The sequence below is a fragment of the Bombina bombina genome, chromosome 4 (assembly GCF_027579735.1).
Source record: "Bombina bombina isolate aBomBom1 chromosome 4, aBomBom1.pri, whole genome shotgun sequence".
NCBI classification, from domain to species: Eukaryota; Metazoa; Chordata; class Amphibia; order Anura; family Bombinatoridae; genus Bombina; species Bombina bombina.
The window spans coordinates 259,823,978-259,845,759 of record NC_069502.1 but is presented as its reverse complement, the minus strand read 5'-3'; the positions used below and the strand labels follow the sequence as shown (position 1 = coordinate 259,845,759).

The 21,782-nt window shown below is 37.6% G+C and overlaps 1 protein-coding gene across 1 annotated transcript in view; it reads right to left on the bottom strand.

The window, feature by feature from the left end:
• Window positions 1-21,782, bottom strand: part of SNORC (secondary ossification center associated regulator of chondrocyte maturation) — a 177,180-nt gene that overhangs the window by 64,281 nt on the left and 91,117 nt on the right. Inside the window, exon 2 of the mRNA XM_053709928.1 lies at window positions 850-1,020. Coding sequence (XP_053565903.1) covers window positions 850-1,020 — 171 coding nt within the window. The remainder of the gene's footprint in view (window positions 1-849; window positions 1,021-21,782) is intronic.

The following is a 21,782-nucleotide window of genomic DNA, read 5'->3' as shown; positions in this document are numbered from 1 at the left end:
TGCTCGTTTTCGGTCCCGTTATTTCCAGTAAGAGGGTGAGAGAGAGAGAAGGAACTGTCTTGTGAGGACATAACTAACAATGGAAGGGGTTAGTTAGAGGTATAAACTTTAAAGTGGTAATAGTGGGAGTTATTTTACTCACTTCTGAGTATTAGCTATAAACTAAAATACAGTATTTCTACCCTGTAGATTTAGCTAGTGTGAGCCAGTACATACATTTTATGACATTGGAGCATCAGTATTTCTTTGAAACAGATGTTTTTAGACTTTAAAAAACATTTTTCTTAAAGTGACAGTCTACTTGAAATGTTTTATTGTTTAAAATATATATAATCCCTTTATTACCCATTTTCCAGTTTTGCATAACTAACACTGTTACATTAATACCCCTTTTACCTCTGTGATTACCTTGTATCTAAGCCTCTGCAGACTTCTCTTATCTCCGTCCTTTTGACAGACTTGCAATTTAGCTAATCAATGATGACTCATAAATAACTCCACGAGAGTGAGCACAATGTTATCTATATGGCACAAATGAACTAGCAGTGTCTAACTGTGAAAAACTGTCAATATGCACTGAGATAACAGGTGGCCTTCAATGGCTTAGAAAACAGTTTGATCCTACCTAGGTTTTAGCTTTCTTTTAACAAAGAATACCAAGAGAACAAAGCAAATTTGATGATAAAAGTAAATTGGAAAGTTGTTTAAAATTGCATGCCATATTTTAATCATGAAAGTTTAATTTTGACTTGACTGTCTATTTAACTTAAGGAATTAGGGGTGTGGTTAATTGTTAGCGTGTATATCATGAAAGTTAACATGTGATATATAGAGTAACACTTTACATACCGTCACCATTACCAAGCAGATCTTCTTGTGTGGGGTCAGGCTCAAAAGTTTCAGCTGGCACTCCTGTGACATCTGAGAGTCTGAGGGATGGTGTTGTTTCCAGGGAACCTCCTCCTGAAGGAAATTCTGGAGGTTCCTGCCAAACAGTTGGTGCTGCAGCCTGAGGGTATCCTGGTGAATCCAAAACAAACAAATCAATGAGTCACTGAATTATATCAGTGAGATATGTCTGATTAAAGTCAACCCCTTAAAAACATAATTTATGTAAGAACTTACCTGATAAATTCATTTCTTTCATATTGGTAAGAGTCCATGAGCTAGTGACATATGGGATATACAACCCTACCAGGAGGGGCAAAGTTTCCCAAACCTCAAAATGCCTATAAATACACACCTCACCACACCCACAATTCAGTTTAACGAATAGCCAAGCAGTGGGGTGATAAAGAAAGGAGTAGAAAGCATCAACAAAGGAAATTTGGAAATAATTGTGCTTTATACAAAAAATCATAACCACCATAAAAAGGGTGGGCCTCATGGACTCTTGCCAATATGAAAAATGAATTTATCAGGTAAGTTCTTACATAAATTATGTTTTCTTTCATGTAATTGGCAAGAGTCCATGAGCTAGTGACATATGGGATATCAATACCCAAGATGTGGAGTCTTCCACTCAAGAGTCACTAGAGAGGGAGGGAATAAAAATAAAAACAGCCATATTCCGCTGAAAAAATTAATCCACAACCCAAAAAAATAAATTTATTTCATTTTTGAAAGAAAAAAACTTAAAACAAAAGCAGAAGAATCAAACTGAAACAGCTGCCTGAAGAACTTTTCTACCAAAAACTGCTTCCGAAGAAGCAAATACATCAAAACGGTAGAATGTAGTAAATGTATGCAAAGAAGACCAAGTTGCTGCTTTGCAAATCTGATCAACTGAAGCTTCATTCTTAAAAGCCCACGAAGTGGAGAGTGATCTAGTAGAATGAGCTGTAATTCTCTGAGACGGGGCCTGACCCGACTCCAAATAAGCTTGATGAATCAAAAGTTTCAACCAAGAAGCCAATGAAATAGCAGAATCCTTCTGATCTTTCCTAGGACCAGAAAATAAAACAAATACACTGGAAGTCTTCCTTAAATCTTTAGTAGCTTCCACATAATATTTCAAAGCTCTTACTACATCCAAAGAATGTAAGGATCTCTCCAAAGAATTCTTAGGATTAGGACATAAGGAAGGGACAACAATTTCTCTACTAATGTTGTTAGAATTCAAAACCTTAGGTAAAAATTGAAAAGAAGTCCGCAAAACCGCCTTATCCTGATGAAAAATCAGAAAAGGAGACTAACAAGAAAGAGCAGATAGCTCAGAAACTCTTCTAGCAGAAGAGATAGCCAAAAGGAACAACACTTTTCAAGAAAGTAGTTTAATGTCCAAAGAATGCATAGGCTCAAATGGAGGAGCCTGTAAAGCCTTCAGAACCAAATTAAGACCCCAAGGAGGAGACATCGATTTAATGACAGGCTTAATACGAATTAAAGCCTGTACAAAACAGTGAATATCAGGAAGCATAGCAATCCTTCTGTGAAATAAAACAGAAAGAGCGGAGATTTGTCCTTTCAAGGAACTTGCAGACAAACCCTTATCCAAACCATCCTGAAGGAACTGTAAAATTCTAGGAATTCTAAAAGAATGCCAGGAGAATTTATGAGAAGAACACCATGAAATGTAAGTCTTCCAAACTCTATAATAAATCTTTCTAGAGACAGATTTACGAGCTTGTAACATAGTATTAATCACTGAGTCAGAGAAACCTCTATGACTTAGAACTAAGCGTTCAATTTCCACACCTTCAAATTTAATGATTTGAGATCCTGATGGAAAAACGGACCTTGAGATAGAAGGTCCGGCCATAACGGAAGTGGCCAAGGCGAGCAACTGGACATCCGAACCAGATCCGCATACCAAAACCTGTGTGGCCATGCTGGAGCCACCAGCAACACAAAAGACTGTTCCATGATGATTTTGGAGATCACTCTTGGAAGGAGAACTAGAGGCGGGAAGATGTAAGCAGGATGATAACACCAAGGAAGTGTCAGTGCATCCACGGCTTCCGTCTGACCATCCCTGGACCTGGACAGGTATCTGGGAAGTTTCTTGTTTAGATGAGAGGCCATGAGATCTATCTCTGGAAGACCCCACATCTGAACAATCTGAGAAAACACATCTGGATGGAGAGACCACTCCCCTGGATGTAAAGTCTGGCGGCTGAGATAATCCGCCTCCCAATTGTCTACACCTGGGATATGCACCACAGAGATTAGACAGGAGCTGGATTCCGCCCAAGCAAGTATCCGAGATACTTCTTTCATAGCTTGGGGACTGTGAGTCCCACCCTCATGATTGACATAAGCCACAGTTGTGATATTGTCTGTCTGAAAACAAATGAATGGTTCTCTCTTTAGCAGAGGCCAAAACTGAAGAGCCCTGAGAATTGCACAGAGTTCTAAAATATTTATTGGTAACCTCGCCTCTTGAGATTTCCAAACCCCTTGTGCTGTCAGAGATCCCCAAACAGCTCCCCAACCTGAAAAGACTCGCATCTGTAGAGATCACAGTCCAGGTTGGCCGAACAAAAGAAGCCCCTTGAACCAAACAATGGTGATCTATCCACCATGTCAGAGAGTGTCGTACATTGGGATTCAAGGATATTAATTGTGATATCTTTGTATAATCCCTGCACCATTGATTCAGCATGCAAAGCTGTAGAGGTCTCATGTGAAAATGAGCAAAGGGGATCACGTCCGACGCTGCAGTCATGAGACCTAAAACTTCCATGCACATAGCCACTGAAGTCATGGACACTGAATCTATCTGGAAGCCTAAAAAGGTGACCCTTGTCTTTGGTAAATTTGGTAAATTGATCCTCCAACCATGTTTCTGAAGAAACAACACTAGTTGATTCGTGTGAGATTCTGCAGTATGTAAAGACTGAGCTAGTACCAAGATATCGTCCAAATAAGGAAACACTGCAATACCCTGTTCTCTGATTACAGATAGTAGGGCACCCAGAACCTTTGAAAAGATTCTTGGAGCTGTTGCTAGGCCAAATGGAAGAGCAACAAATTGGTAATGCTTGTCTAGAAAAGAGAATCTCAGAAACTTAAAGTGTTCTGGATGAATCGGAATATGAAGGTATGCATCCTGCAAGTCTATTGTGGACATATAATGTCCTTGCTGAACAAAAGGCAGAATAGTCCTTATAGTCACCATCTTGAAAGTTGGTACTCTTACATAACTATTCAAAATTTTCAGATCCAGAACTGGTCTGAATAAATTTTCTTTCTTTGGTACAATGAATAGGTTTGATTAAAACCCCAAACCTTGTTCCTGAGGAGGAACTGGCATGATTACCCCTGAAGACTCCAGATCTGAAACACACTTCAGAAAAGCCTGAGCTTTTACTGGATTTACAGGGATGCGTGAGCGAAAAAATCTTCTCACAGGAGGTCTTACTTTGAATCCTATTCGATACCCCTGAGAGACAATGCTCTGAATCCAATGATTTTGGACAGATTTTATCCAAAAATCCTTGAAAAACCTTAATCTGCCCCCTACCAGCTGAGCTGGAATGAGGGCTGCACCTTCATGCGGACTTAGGGGCAGACTTTGGTTTCCTAAATGGCTTGGATTTATTCCAATTTGAGGAAGGCTTCCAATTGGAAGCAGATTCCTTGGGAGGAGGATTGAGTTTTTGTTCCTTATTCTGACGAAAGGAACGAAACCTTAGGTTTTTCATCCTGAGGCAGAAAAACTCATTTTCCTCCAGTGATAGTTGAAATAATAGAATCCAACTGAGAACCAAATAAATTATTACCTTGGAAAGAAAGAGATAGTAATCTAGATTTAGATGTCATATCAGCATTCCAAGATTTAAGCCACAAAGCTCTTCTAGCTAATACAGCTAAAGACATGGATCTAACATCAATTTTGATATCAAAAATGGCATCACAAATAAAATGATTAGCATGTTGCAGTAAGCGAGTAATGCTAGATATGTCAGGATCCAATTCTCGTTGCGCTAAATTCTCCAACCAAAAAGTTGAGGCAGCCGCAGCATCAGCCAAAGAAATAGCAGGTCTGAGAAGATGACCTGAATATAAATAGGCCTTCCTTAGATAGGATTCAAGCTTCCTATCTAAAGGATCCTTAAAGGAAGTACTATCTTCCATAGGAATAGTGGTATGTTTAGAAAGAGTAGAAATAGCCCCATCAACTTTGGGGATTTTTTCCCAAAACTCTATAGATTTTGCTGGTAAAGGATACAATTTTTTAAACCTTGAAGAAGGAATAAAAGAAGTACCTGGCTTATTCCATTCCCTAGAAATCATATCAGAAATAGCCTCAGGAATAGGGAAAACCCCAGGGGAAACCACAGGAGGTTTAAAAACAGCATTTAAACATTTATTAGATTGAACGTTAATAGGACTGGTTACCTCAATATCCAAAGTAATTAACACTTCTTTTAATAAAGAATGCATATACTCTATTTTAAATAAATAAGTAGATTTGTCAGTGTCAATGTCTGAGGAAGGATCTTCTGAATCAGATAGATCCTCATCAGAAGAGGATAAATTATTATGTTGCTGGTCATTTGAAATTTCATCAGCTAAATGAGAAGTTTTAAAAGACTTTTACGTTTATTAGAAGGTGGAAATGCAGACAAAACATTCAGAATAGAATCAGATACAAATTCTTTAAAATTTACAGCTATATCATGTACATTAGAAGTTGAAGGAACTGCAACTGGCAATGTACTATTACTGATGGAAACACTATCTGCATGTAAATGTTTATCATGACAACTATTACAAATGATATTTGGTGGAATAATTTCTACACTTTTACAACAAATGCACTTAGCTTTGGTAGAACCGATGTCAGGCAGCAATGTTCCAGCAGAAACTTCTAAGGCAGGATCAGATTGGGACATCTTGCTCAATGTAAGAGAAAAAAACAACATATAAAGTAAAATTATCTATTTCCTTATATGATAGTTTCAGGAATGGGAAAAAATGCAAAAGCATAGGCCTCTGATAGAGAAAAAAACAAGAGGCAAACATCAATGGGGTATTGAAATAATGAAAAAAATTTGGTGCCAAGTATGACGCACAACGTAACGTAAACTTTTTTGGTGCCAAAAATAACCGGAAATGACACACTCGCGTCACTAATGACGCCGCGTGTGAAAGGTCTCGGCGTCACGTATGACACCGGAAATGACGAAGTTGCGTCATAAACGTCTTTTTCCACGCCCAAAAAATTTCACGCCAAGAATGACGCAATAAAGTTTAGCATTTGACGCACTCGCTGGCCTAATACCCGCAATAGCAAGAAGTAGTCAATTGAAAAAAGACTAAACCCCAGGTAAGAAATACATTTCTTAAAATGTTTAAATTCCCCAAATATGAAACTGACAGTCTGCTGAAGGAAATACATGAACCTGACTCATGGCAAATATAAGTACAATACATATATTTAGAACTTTATATAAATGCATAAAGTGCCAAACCATAGCTGAGGTGTCTTAAGAAATAAAAAACATACTTACCAAAAGACACCCATCCACATATAGCAGATAGCCAAACCAGTACTAAAACAGTTAATAGTAGAGGTAATGGTAAATTGAGAGTATATCGTCGATCTGAAAAGGGAGGTAGGAGATGAATCTCTACAACCGATAACAAAGAACCTATGAAATAGACCCCCATTAGGGAAATCATCGTATTCAAATAAGTGATACTCCCTTCACGTCCCTCTGACATTCGCTGTACTCTGAGAGGAATCGGGCTTCAACAATGCTGAGAAGCGCATATCAACGTAGAAATCTTAGCATAAACTTACTTCACCGCCTCCATAGGAGGCAAAGTTTGTAAAACTGAATTGTGGGTGTGGTGAGGGGTGTATTTATAGGCATTTTGAGGTTTGGGAAACTTTGCCCCTCCTGGTAGGATTGTATATCCCATATGTCACTAGCTCATGGATTCTTGCCAATTACATGAAAGAAATAACATTGCTAGTACAGCATTAGCACATGAATACTATCAAACACAATCCAAATCTCATAAACAAACCAATATATGCTATTCCACACTTATGTTATAAATATTCTCATGACATGACAAATGCAACCATGTGCACCACTGTTAGTCAAAGCAAAAAAGTGCCCATTGTCTCATCTATAGGAATGAAAGTGATGATTTATCCCAGATCCCATCTCACAGTTACTTCACAGTCTTCAGATGCATAAGCATATATTGTGGCACATCAATGACCGTTAAAGGGACATCAAAGACAAAATATATTTCTCTATAAAATGTTTAGTTTTCATGTAGAAAAAACGTACAGTTAACTTTCATTATCTATTTTCCTGTAATTTCACTCTTAATATTGTTTTGTTTCCTCTCTCTAGTGAGGCTGGAATGCAAAACCTAGGCACCTGCTGTACAGTGATTGGTTGATATGTGCAGGAGCTTCATTATATTTATCCATAACTGGCCACAGCAAATGAAGGTTTGTCCTGGGTCTGCACATCAATGCATATTTCACTAACAAAAATGACATTTATTAAATGTGCCTAAAACATAAATTTAGCATTAAATATAAAGAGAAAATCCGACAAACAGCTGTAGGTAAACCAAACGATGTATAGCTTTATTCCAAATTAAAACAGACAGGACATGCTGTTAAAGTTCCAAACAATAGTCTGACCGGTTTCGGTCTCTGACCGTAATCATAGACTAATGACTAACATGTGTAACACTCATTTAAAAAACATGTAGCATCTCCTGATTGGCTAAAATCAACATGATATGAAATTTAACTCCATGTATACCAAAACATTTTTTTATATAAAAAGGTATATAAATTCATCTAAATACATAGACTAAAGTAAATAATAGATAGTGAAGACATGATCATAATAATAGACCTAGACATTTATAGATAGGGGTCATATAAAGTGGTTAAGCAAAAGCTAGGGATATTTAGATATTCACAATACATATCAAGCGAAAAAACTAGAATATCTAAATATGCTTTATGCTTATCCAATTCAAATTTTAGCTATCAGTGTACAAAGAAATAAAGCAATGCATACATATACATAAATAATAGTATCATACATATATATCTTTCTTTCTTTTTTTCAGTACAAATCTAGCAGACAATAGCCAAGGAAAAACATAGTATTGTTCACAAAAAGAATGTAAATTATAAATCCTAAGTTAATCAATAACTCTTGTGCAACCATAAAATGAGAATATTCACTAGCTCAACCAGTCATGCTCAAACAAACCGCTCTCGAAACAAACATTAAGATAAAGCAGATTATTAGCTATCCTGGTAAAGATAATAGGAACAGTCTCAATGGTTTTAAAACATATATAGATATGCTATAAAGAGATAAAACATAAGGACGGTTGTCATGATAAAATAAAATGAGATAGTAAACCAAGCATATTTATTCCCCAAGTATGGAAAAGTAAGATAAAAAATAATTTGGAATCCAAAAAACTATTATCAGTACTATTTAAGAATAGCATAGCCATAGACCAAATCTTAAACTCTCATCTCCTCTGCCAAAAGTTTATAACATCAACATCAGAGTTGAAACCTCTGGGCAACAAACTTTCCATCTTAAATATCCAATATGTCTCCTGTTTACAAAGAATAGGAAATTTATCGCTCCCTCTAGGTGTTTTATTTTACTTGCTCTATGGCTTGCCATCTCAATGTTTTGGTATTTTGGTTATGAACCTCAATGAAATGCTTAGAGAGAGCTGTGCATGGTGATTTGTTGGATATTTATGATAAGTGTTCCCTAATACGCTTGCCCACCTCCCTTGTTGTTCTTCCTAAATACTGTTTTTGGCAAAGATGGCATTCTACCAAGTAGGTAATGAAAGTACTTTTACAATTAATACATCCCTTAGTAGGAAACTCTTGTCCAGTGACTGTAGATCTAAATGTTTCAGAACTATAAATGTGGTCACAGGAACCACAACTCTTCCTCCCACATTTATATGTACCATTATGGAGTAGCCAAGAACTGGTTGTATTCCTATAATTTTTCAACATACTTGGATCTGGGGACTATTGCCACGTTGTTCTCCTTGGGTTATCCTTTTGGAGCTAGTGGCTTGTTATACATGAGACTTTTTTCTTTTTTATACGTCTACTATGGGCTTATACATTATATGAGTCAATTCTTCATGTGTATTATACTCAGAGGTTGATGTTACAACTACTGCTTGTTTTTTGCCTAACAATATCTCTTGCCTGCTCTCTTTACTTTTATAAATTTAGCATGTTGATCTTTGGTAATGCTGTGCATAATGTCAGATGCATATATAAAAATGTACTTTAATAATCTATTCAAAGCAAAGATTAGCCCAAGACTAACACGCAGAGGGATTTTTAAAAATTATATTAGTTTTCTAAACATTAAAAAAAATGTGTAATGTTTTAGTGGCCATAACACAATGAGCACCACCATATTTTATACCTAGGTTTTCCTAGCCTGCTGGCGCCAGTTAGGGGTAGCTATAAATGAGTCATGTGCCATCAGGGCTGGTGCAAAGATTTTTGGCTACACAGGCGAAGACACATTTTATCACCCCTCGCCCTGAACAAATTATATACCCTGCAATTAATGCTTCGTAATAAAATGTTCTATTTTATGTATAATTACAGAGAAATCAGATTTCCATTGTCACATTAAATTCCTGACTCTGATTTATTTTAACTATGATAGCTATAATGGTTCATTTCTGCATGACAATGCATTTAAGTGATAGCTCTGCAAAAGATAGCACAATCAGTGGTGGCTCTGCATAATGAATCAAACATTGGTAACAATATATTTTTTTTCATACAGTTGTTGAGAGTTCATGATCCATTACTCCTGGGAGCTAATACAAAAGCAGTGGAGTCCACGACCACGAGTAGTGAAAAATAAAGGGTGGGATTTACAAAAACATATTTTTTTTCACTGAAAAACTAAATCCACAACCTCAAAAAGGGCATTTTTTAATGCACTTAAAATTTAGTCAACAGACAACAGGCATAAAAGCTGAGACAACTACCTGAAGGCCTTCTCTACCAAAGGCTGCCTCAGAAGAAACAAAAACATAAAAATGGTACAATTTAGTAAAAGTATGCAAAGAAGACCATGGGGTAGATTTATTAAGCAGCGGAAGCTGCAATCTACCCCTGAAGCTTCTGGCTCGCCGAAAACAGAAGTTAAGAGTCTATTTGACTTAAGAAGCAGCAGTTGTAAGACCGCTGCTCCTTAACATTGACACCTCTAGCGGCCACGAATGTGCAGGGGGTGGCATTGCAAAAGCATTTCACCAGAAATGTTTGTGCAATGTTAAATTCCAAAAGCATATGCTGTTGGCATTTAGCGATGTCGGGCGGACATGATCGCTACAGTTATTTGTTAAATGTAACTGGCTTGCAAATTTGGCAAACTGAAGTCTCATTTTAATCCGCTGACCTGCCTCCAAGTAAGTCTTATGAATTAAATGTTTCAACCAAGAGACCAAAGAAAAACAAGAAACTGTCTGTCCATTCCTAGAACCAGAAAAGTTAACAAACAAAGTAGAAGTGTGTCTGGAATCCTTTGTAGCATCAATATAATACTTCAGTTTTCTAACAGCATCCAAATTAGGCAAGGATCTCTCTGAAGTATTCTTGGGATTAGAATACAAAGAAGAGCCAACAATTTCCTTACTGATATTGTCTGAAGACACAACTTTAGGCAGGAAATCAAATGTAGTCCTTAAGAAGGCCTTATCCTGATGAAAGATACGATAAGGAGGGTCACAAGGAAGAACAGACAATGCAGAAACTCTTCTAAGATTAGAGATAGCCAAAATAAACAAAAGGATGAGCCTGCAAAACCATTAACACCAAATTAACACTACATAGAGGAGAAATTGGCTTGATCACAGGCTTAATTTGTGCCAAAGCCTGAATAAAACCATTAATGTCAGGAAGATTAGCAATCTTCTTATGAAACAAAACTAAAAGAGCAGAAATCCGCCCTTTCAGAGAACTGGCAGATAGGCTTTTATCCAAACCATAGAAATATAAGAAGAAATGGATATACCTGAGTGAAGTCAGACACATTAGCCAAGTAAAGGGCTAATGAAATAAAGGGGATACTTCGTAATAAGTATATGACAATGCAGGTCACCAGTATTTCTTAAGCAATATGATATATAGTATGGGAATCTGACAAGGTGTAGTACCGCTCCAGTATTGCACTAGCTAGATAATTTGTGCGAGGTCAATCCTCTTTTTAGATTAGTTTTATGTGCAATCCGTGAGCATATTGTGGTACACCCCTGCCAGATATACCCTCCACGCACACACTTCTTGTGGGAATAATTGTTTATAGCAACATATACATGCTAGCGGTATAGCTTATACACTCACACCTTTCAATTGTTATTGGGTCTTATCTTGATTCATAATTCAGGTATACTTCTTTATAGTTCAATCCTAGTGTGAAACTATATACAGAATGTGTGATGTTAATTCAAGCTCACATTGGCTGAGCTCTGTACTTAGCATCGTAATTTGTGGAAGTGTATCTTCCCTTTTTGTATTGAATTGGCATTGTTGCTAATACTAAGCACTCAATAGTGCTTGAGATTGTTAGTTACCCACTTGACATACTTTGTATGGCCATTGTTTGGCACTGCAGCATTCATCTTTTTAATTGATTTTAATACACAATACACGGAGTGAATGTTTATCACCTATATATTTTTTATTCAATAATAATAAAAGTTATGTCTTATTTATAAATAACCCAGTCCTACACATCTACTCACATTATGAATTAATTTCTATTAGCTTATCTTGAGTGCTCAGGTATATCCATTTCTTCTTCTTATATTTCTATGTTAATACAGGATATTGAGCACCCCCCTCCTTTACTACTTTGACGAAGGAAAGACGATTTTCCTCCCTATAGATAGGACTTAATTATGTTGGGGAACGTATAAGTACTACAAATACAGTAATATTCCTCTTCCTTAATTTCTTAGGCCTAGATTTGGAGTTCGGCGGTAGAAGGGCTGTTAACGCTCCGCGGGCTTTTTTCTGGCCGCACCATAAAATTAACTCTGGTATCGAGAGTTCAAACAAATGCTGCGTTAGGCTCCAAAAAAGGAGCGTAGAGCATTTTTACCGCAAAAGCAACTCTCGATACCAGAGTTGCTTACGGACGCGGCCGGCCTCAAAAACGTGCTCGTGCACGATTCTCCCATAGGAAACAATGGGGCTGTTTGAGCTGAAAAAAAACCTAACACCTGCAAAAAAGCAGCGTTCAGCTCCTAACGCAGCCCCATTGTTTCCTATGGGGAAACACTTCCTACGTCTGCACCTAACACTCTAACATGTACCCCGAGTCTAAACACCCCTAGCCTTACACTTATTAACCCCTAATCTGCCGCCCCCGCTATCGCTGACCCCTGCATATTTTTTTAAACCCCTAATCTGCCGCTCCGTAAACCGCCGCCACCTACGTTATCCCTATGTACCCCTAATCTGCTACCCCTAACACCGCCGACCCCTATATTATATTTATTAACCCCTAACCTGCCCCCCACAACGTCGCCGACACCTGCCTACACTTATTAACCCCTAATCTGCCGAGCGGACCTGAGCGCTACTATAATAAAGTTATTAACCCCTAATCCGCCTCACTAACCCTATCATAAATAGTATTAACCCCTAATCTGCCCTCCCTAACATCGCCGACACCTAACTTCAATTATTAACCCCTAATCTTCCAATCGGAGCTCACCGCTATTCTAATAAATGGATTAACCCCTAAAGCTAAGTCTAACCCTAACACTAACACCCCCCTAAGTTAAATATAATATTTATCTAACGAAATAAATTAACTCTTATTAAATAACTTATTCCTATTTAAAGCTAAATACTTACCTGTAAAATAAATCATAATATAGCTACAATATACATTATAATTATATTATAGCTATTTTAGGATTAATATTTATTTTACAGGCAACTTTGTAATTATTTTAACCAGGTACAATAGCTATTAAATAGTTAAGAACTATTTAATAGTTACCTAGTTAAAATAATAACAAATTTACCTGTAAAATAAATCCTAACCTAAGTTATAATTAAACCTAACACTACCCTATCAATAAAATAATTAAATAAACTACCTACAATTACCTACAATTAACCTAACACTACACTATCAATAAATTAATTAAACACAATTCCTACAAATAAATACAATTAAATAAACTAGCTAAAGTACAAAAAATAAAAAAGAACTAAGTTACAGAAAATAAAAAAATATTTACAAACATAAGAAAAATATTACAACAATTTTAAACTAATTACACCTACTCTAAGCCCCCTAATAAAATAACAAAGCCCCCCAAAATAAAAAATTCCCTACCCTATTCTAAATTAAAAAAGTTACAAGCTCTTTTACCTTACCAGCCCTGAACAGGGCCCTTTGCGGGGCATGCCCCAAGAATTTCAGCTCTTTTGCCTGTAAAAAAAAACATACAATACCCCCCCCCCCAACATTACAACCCACCACCCACATACCCCTAATCTAACCCAAACCCCCCTTAAATAAACCTAACACTAAGCCCCTGAAGATCTTCCTACCTTGTCTTCACCATCCAGGTATCACCGATCCGTCCTGGCTCCAAGATCTTCATCCAACCCAAGCGGGGGTTGGCGATCCATCATCCGGTCCAGAAGAGGCTCCAAAGTCTTCCTCCTATCCGGCAAGAAGAGGACATCCGGACCGGCAAACATCTTCTCCAAGCGGCATCTTCGATCTTCTTCCATCCGGAGCGAAGCGGCAGGATCCTGAAGACCTCCAGCGTGGAACATCCATCCGGACCGACGACTGAACGACGAATGACTGTTCCTTTAAGGGACGTCATCCAAGATGGCGTCCCTCGAATTCCGATTGGCTGATAGGATTCTATCAGCCAATCGGAATTAAGGTAGGAATTTTCTGATTGGCTGATGGAATCAGCCAATCAGAATCAAGTTCAATCCGATTGGCTGATCCAATCAGCCAATCAGATTGAGCTCGCATTCTATTGGCTGTTCCGATCAGCCAATAGAATGCGAGCTCAATCTGATTGGCTGATTGGATCGGCCAATCGGATTGAACTAGATTCTGATTGGCTGATTCCATCAGCCAATCAGAAAATTCCTACCTTAATTCCGATTGGCTGATAGAATCCTATCAGCCAATCGGAATTCGAGGGACGCCATCTTGGATGACGTCCCTTAAAGGAACAGTCATTCGTCGTTCAGTCGTCGGTCCGGATGGATGTTCCGCGCTGGAGGTCTTCAGGATCCTGCCACTTCGCTCCGGATGGAAGAAGATCGAAGATGCCGCTTGGAGAAGATGTTTGCCGGTCCGAATGTCCTCTTCTTGCCGGATAGGAGGAAGACTTTGGAGCCTCTTCTGGACCGGATTATGGATCGCCAACCCCCGCTTGGGTTGGATGAAGATCTTGGAGCCAGGACGGATCGGTGATACCTGGATGGTGAAGACAAGGTAGGAAGATCTTCAGGGGCTTAGTGTTAGGTTTATTTAAGGGGGGTTTGGGTTAGATTAGGGGTATGTGGGTGGTGGGTTGTAATGTTGGGGGGGGGTATTGTATGTTTTTTTTTACAGGCAAAAGAGCTGAAATTCTTGGGGCATGCCCCGCAAAGGGCCCTGTTCAGGGCTGGTAAGGTAAAAGAGCTTGTAACTTTTTTAATTTAGAATAGGGTAGGGAATTTTTTATTTTGGGGGGCTTTGTTATTTTATTAGGGGGCTTAGAGTAGGTGTAATTAGTTTAAAATTGTTGTAATATTTTTCTTATGTTTGTAAATATTTTTTTATTTTCTGTAACTTAGTTCTTTTTTATTTTTTGTACTTTAGCTAGTTTATTTAATTGTATTTATTTGTAGGAATTGTGTTTAATTAATTTATTGATAGTGTAGTGTTAGGTTAATTGTAGGTAATTGTAGGTAGTTTATTTAATTATTTTATTGATAGGGTAGTGTTAGGTTTAATTATAACTTAGGTTAGGATTTATTTTACAGGTAAATTTGTTATTATTTTAACTATGTAACTATTAAATATTTCTTAACTATTTAATAGCTATTTTACCTGGTTAAAATAATAACAAAGTTGCCTGTAAAATAAATATTAATCCTAAAATAGCTATAATATAATTATAATTTATATTGTAGCTATATTAGGATTTATTTTACAGGTAAGTATTTAGCTTTAAATAGGAATAATTTATTTAATAAGAGTTAATTTATTTCGTTAGATAAAAATTATATTTAACTTAGGGGGGTGTTAGTGTTAGGGTTAGACTTAGCTTTAGGGGTTAATACATTTATTAGAATAGCGGTGAGCTCCGGTCGGCAGATTAGGGGTTAATAATTGAAGTTAGGTGTCGGCGATGTTAGGGAGGGCAGATTAGGGGTTAATACTATTTATGATAGGGTTAGTGAGGCGGATTAGGGGTTAATACATTTATTATAGTAGCGCTCAGGTCCGCTCGGCAGATTAGGGGTTAATAAGTGTAGGCAGGTGGAGGCGACGTTGTGGGGGGCAGATTAGGGGTTAATACTATTTATGATAGGGTTAGTGAGGCGGGTTAGGGGTTCATAACTTTATTATAGTAGCGGTGCGGTCCGCTCGGCAGATTAGGGGTTAATAAGTGTAGGCAGGTGTCGGCGACGTTGAGGGGGGCAGATTAGGGGTTAATAAATATAATATAGGGGTCGGCGATGTTAGGGCAGCAGATTAGGGGTACATAGGGATAACGTAGGTGGCGGCGATTTGCGGTCGGAAGATTAGGGGTTAATTATTTTAAGTAGCTGGCGGCGACGTTGTGGGGGGCAAGTTAGGGGTTAATAAATGTAATACAGGGGTCGGCGGGGTTAGGGGCAGCAGATTAGGGGTACATAAGTATAACGTAGGTGGCGGTCGGCAGATTAGGGGTTAAAAATTTTAATCGAGTGGCGGCGGTGTGGGGGGACCTCGGTTTAGGGGTACATAGGTAGTTTATGGGTGTTAGTGTACTTTAGGGTACAGTAGTTAAGAGCTTTATAAACCGGCGTTAGCCAGAAAGCTCTTAACTACTGCTATTTTCAGGCGGCTGGAGTTTTGTCGTTAGAGCTCTAACGCTCACTTCAGAAACGACTCTAAATACCAGCGTTAGAAAGATCCCATTGAAAATATAGGATACGCAAATGGCGTAGGGGGATCTGCGGTATGGAAAAGTCGCGGCTGAAAAGTGAGCGTTAGACCCTTTAATCACTGACTCCAAATACCAGCGGGCGGCCAAAACCAGCGTTAGGAGCCTCTAACGCTGGTTTTGACGGCTACCGCCGAACTCCAAATCTAGGCCTTAAATTTTATCCAAACCATCCTGTAAGAACTGCAAAAATCTAGGAATTCTAAAAGAATGGCAGAAAAAGTCATGATCTCTACACCAAGTAATAAAAGCCTTCCAGAACTTATGATAAATAATTCTAGTTACAGACTTATGAGCCTGGATTGAAGTTTCAATCACAGAATCAGAGAAACCTCTATGCTTAAGAACCAACCGTAACAAACAGACACTTAACTTCTAGTAAGTCTTCCCCCTCCTGGAAATCCTCTCTTCACACGTCAGCAATGACTAATCCGGCATCCTCCAATCACGGCTTTCCTCCCAGGGTAGTCATTGCCTGAGGCCATGCTGTGATTGGAGGAAGCCGGATTAGTCATTGCTGACGTGTGAAGAGAGGATTTCCAGGAGGGGGAAGCTGCTCTGGCAGTGAAAAGAAAAAAAGGTACGTTTTTAATCAAAATGGTTGCTTTGTAAACTTTGATGAATGAAAGTGCCCCTGTTTTTAATAGTATTTTTAAAAAACGGGCTTTCATTCACCAAAGTTTGCCTTCACTTTAAGGACCGGGCATTTCAGACAAAAACTTCCCTAAACAACCAGAGCATTTTTGCCATCGCTACATTTAAACAGAAATAGAGCCTTTTTTATATTTGCATATCAAAACTATATATGTTTTATTAGCAGACAACCCAAAGTATTGATCTAGGCCCATTTTGATATACTTCATGCCACCATTTCACCTTTTCACAACCATTTCACTTTTTCACAATTTTAGGTTTCTCACTGAAATTATTTACAGCTTGTGCAATTATGACACAAATGGTTGTAAATGCTTCTCTGGGATCCCCTTTGCTCAGAAATAGCAGACATATATGGCTTTGGCATTGCTTTTTGGTAATTAGAATGCAGCTAAATGCCGCTGCGCACCATACTTGTATTATACACAGCGGTGAAGGGGTTAATTAGGTAGCTTGTAGGGTTAATTTTAGCTTTAGTGTAGAGTTCAGCCTCCCACCTGACACATCCCACCCCTGATCCCTCCATGACCCCCCTCAAACATCTCTATTCCCTCCTCCACATTACAATTGTCATCGCCATCTTAGGTACTGGCAGAAAGTCTGTCATTATATATATATATATATTGCATCTAGGTGGATTCTTTCACCACCCTGCCATTTTCAGAATCCACCTGAATGGCAGGGTGGTGAAAGAATGCTGCATCCAGGTGGATTCTTTCACCACCCTGCCATTTTTGGAATCCACCTGGATGCTGCGTAAGCGACATTCAGGTAGATTCCGAAAATGGCAGGGTGGTTCCGTCACCACAATAGACTGCCCTTCATAAAATGGCAGGGTGGTTCGGTGGTTCTATCACCACAATAGACTGCCCTCTGGGCAGGCTTTGCCACTAGTAACAATAATAAATGTAACACACTTCAAAATAAATACAGCACTTGGCCTCTAATAGTTTTAAAAAGAAGTCTGGTTTTGATATTTTTTTTTTTAAACAAAAATGGTTTAAAGGGACATTCAACACCAGAATTGTTGCTGTTTAAAAAGATAGATAATCCCTTTATTACCCATTCCCCAGTTTTACATAACTAACACTGTTATAATAATACACATTACCTCTGTGATTACCTTGTATCTAAGTCTCTGCAAACTATCCCCTTATTTCAGTTCTTTTGACAGACTTGCATTTTAGCCAATCAGTGCTCACTCCTAGATAACTTAACGTGCATGAGCTAAATGTTTTCTATATGAAACACATGAACTAACACCCTCTAGTGGTAAAAAAAAACTGTCAAATGCATATGAACCTACTAGGTTTAGCTGTCAACTAAAAATACCAAGAGAACAAAGCAAAATTGGTGATAAAAGTTAATAGGAAAGTTGTTTAAAATTACATGTCCTATTTGAATCACAAAAGTTTATTTTGGACTTGACTGACCCTTTAAGTCTAATTTTGCATTTAAACCTTTCGGTGTTAATTAATTGAAGTTAAAAAAAAATTGTGGGTTATCCAAGCAATATATTTCTTTCCATATTATCTCCTCTTTGTTTCCTAATTTTCCTCAGACCCCAATATTTCAACCCTTTAACAATCACTGTACTCCGAGGGGAAATGGGCCTCAACTCAGTCTGAGAACCGCTCTTACTGAAGAATCAAATGCACATCTTCAATCTTCAACTTCCCCCAGTGAAGGCAAATACAAGACTGAGTTGTTAGAGAGGTGTGAGGGGTTTTATAGAGTTTCTGGGGTTTGGGAATCTTTGCCTCCTCCTAGTGATAGGGAAACGTAATTCTAAAGAGTAATGGATTGTGGACTCTCACCGCCTGTTTGAAAGAAAACAGAACAGGCTGCCCTGTATGATGATGGATGCCTATACACTGATGATGAGCACTCTGTGCTGCATAAGGCTACTGAACATTAATACACTGAAAATGAACACACTGCAGTTTATAAGTATTCCAAGTATCCACGTGGTAAATAATGATTATGGTCATCTATACACTTTAATGTATAGGCATTCCATGTAAAGTAGACAGATAATAGACATGGTTCTGCACAATTCTTTAATTTTTTTCAATGTGTGTATATATATATATATGTATATGTATATATATATATATATATATATATATATATATATATATATATATACACACACATTTTGGTCCATATTGACATGATAGCATCATGCAGTTGCTGCAGATTTGTCAGCTGCACATCCACAATGAAAATTTCACATTCCACCACATCCCAAAGGTGCTCTATTGGATTGAGATGCTGGAAGTAGCCGTCAGAAGATGGGTACACTGTAGTCATAAAAGGATGGACATGGTCAGCAACAATACTCAGGTAGGCTGTGGCGTTTAGACGATGCTCAATTGGTACTAAGGGGTCCAAAGTGTTCCAAGAAAATATTCTCCACACCATTACACCACCATCACCAGCCTGAACCGTTGATACAAGGCAGGATGGATCCATGCTTTCATGTTGTTTACGCCAAATTCTGACCCTACCATCCAAATGTCGCAGCTGAAATCGAAACTCATCAGACCTTGGTAACGTTTTTCTGATGTTCTATTGTCCAATTTTGGTGAGCCTGTGTGAATTGTAGCCTCAGTTTCGTGTTCTTAGCTGACAGGATTGGCACCTGGTGTGGTCTTCTGCTGCTGGAGCCCATCTGCTTCACGGTTTGACGTGTTGTACATTTAGAGATTATATTCTGCATACCTTGGTTGTAACAAGTGGTAATTTGAGTTACAGTTGCCTTTCTATCATCTCGAACCAGTCTGCCTATTCTCCATTGACATCAACAAGGCCACTCACTGAATATTTTCCATTTTTCGGACCATTCTCTGTAAACTCTAGAAATGGTTGTGTGTGAAAATCCCAGTTGATGAGCAGTTTTTGAAATACTCCGACCAGCCCGTCTGGCACCAACAACCATGACACGTTCAAAGTCACTTAAATACCCTTTCTTCCCTATTCTGATGCTTGGTTTGAACTTCTGCAAGTCGTCTTCACCACGTCTAGATGCCTAAATGCATTGAGTTGCTGCCATGATGTAATTGGCTGATTATCAATTTGTGTTACCAAGCAATTGAACAGGTTTACCTAATAAAGTGGCCGGTGAGTGAGTGTGTGTGTGTGTGTGTGTATATATATATATATATATATATATATATATATATATATATATATATCCACTGAAAAAGGAAAGGCACTCAGCTTTATTAAAAAAAACAATGCTTCATATTTATTCTGCAGCAAATGTTCTACAAGGTCATATGGTGTATATGTATGTTTGTGAATGTGTGTGTGTATGTATATATATATATATATATATATATATAGAAGGTAGATCCCACCAGGGGGAATAAAGGAGGAGACCCGGAGACAGCAAAACTTGATGTTAGTATCTTTTATTCAGCCAAATGGCCAAATGACAGGTGGAGGTACAGATAGACACCTGACGCGTTTCGCGCATGCGTACATGCGCTTCATCAGAGGCTAAAGAGTTTAGGTGAAGCAAGACCTATATAGGGGCCAGTAACCAATCAGCAAACAAATTATAGATTGCAAATATGCAAATGATGAGTAGTTAGTTGTTTGTGAAATAGTATCCGCCCCCCCCATAGGTCTCACAAGATACATATTATTCATATCTAACAAAACACACAATAACATATCCTAACAATAAAAACTAAGATAAAGTAAAATAATGTTAACAATAATGAACCTAGTACATATTCAAAAAACAATATCATTTTCGAATTCAAAAACATACATTTGAAAAATAGCATGTTTTCAGATAGATTTTGCTTAAAAGGCAGATAGATAAATCTATAAATGATCAAAATATTTAATTTAGGTATATTATCTAAGCAGCATAATATTTCTAAGACAAAACACATAAGTAATCACTAAAATAGAAAATAAAAACAAATGTAAAATAAAATCTTAATAAATGTTGTAACATGTGTAAAATAGTAGTAATAGTCATTGTAAATAATCATTGTAAATAATGTCTCAAGACTATATATTTAGGGGTAGTGATGTTGTTAAAAGCGAGATGACCTTAGATATTGGTGTCAGGCAATATACACCAATAAGTTAAAAAAAAACATGTTATTTTGTCTAAGGTCACTCTATAAGACCACATCCTCTTTTTGAAAATTATATAGCCTAGTGGTACAGATAGAAGGCATATAGGTTTTGTGCTATATCGCTGCTGTGAGTTTGCTTCTCATGTCAACTGTCACTTTAAAAACCTTTTGGGACAGTGACTAGAGTTAAGAGGATAATGCTCAATTATCTGTACCCAATCATATTGAGACAATCTAATATCCGATATATATAATGTATTCCATCAGCAATCCGCTGTAAGTGGTTTAATATAAAGGATATGATAGATATGAACAAAAGTGGATAAGTCAAGGAGAAAGAGAACTAATCCAACAATTCCATTTTGGAGATCAATTTAAGTAATATACGAACAACAAATGAGAGTAAAGCTCAATCAAAACAGTCAAAAGGGCCTACGTAGTGTCAGGAGAATTTTCCTATAAGGAAAAGAGAGATATTTTATGTATATTATCTAATATATCTTATATTTTGTTATATATATAAAAGTATTTGTATATATAGATTTTTTCCCTCTCAAGTGTTAGTTTTAAATTTTGATTTCAATTTTATGTCTCACTGTCAGCGCATTTGCTCTCACTGTCTACCTATCAAAACAGATTCTGTTTAAAATTCTATAATTCTATAAGATCATATGAAGGTTAGAAATGTTTTTAGCTATTCAGTGAAGAGATCCACATCCATTCTTTTATTCATTCCCTCTGGGGATATTTCTTTTTTACGAAGGGTTTTACCTCTATCACCCCCTCGGGGATGTTGTTTTATGGTGTCTATGCCAATAAATGAGAAGTGTTTGG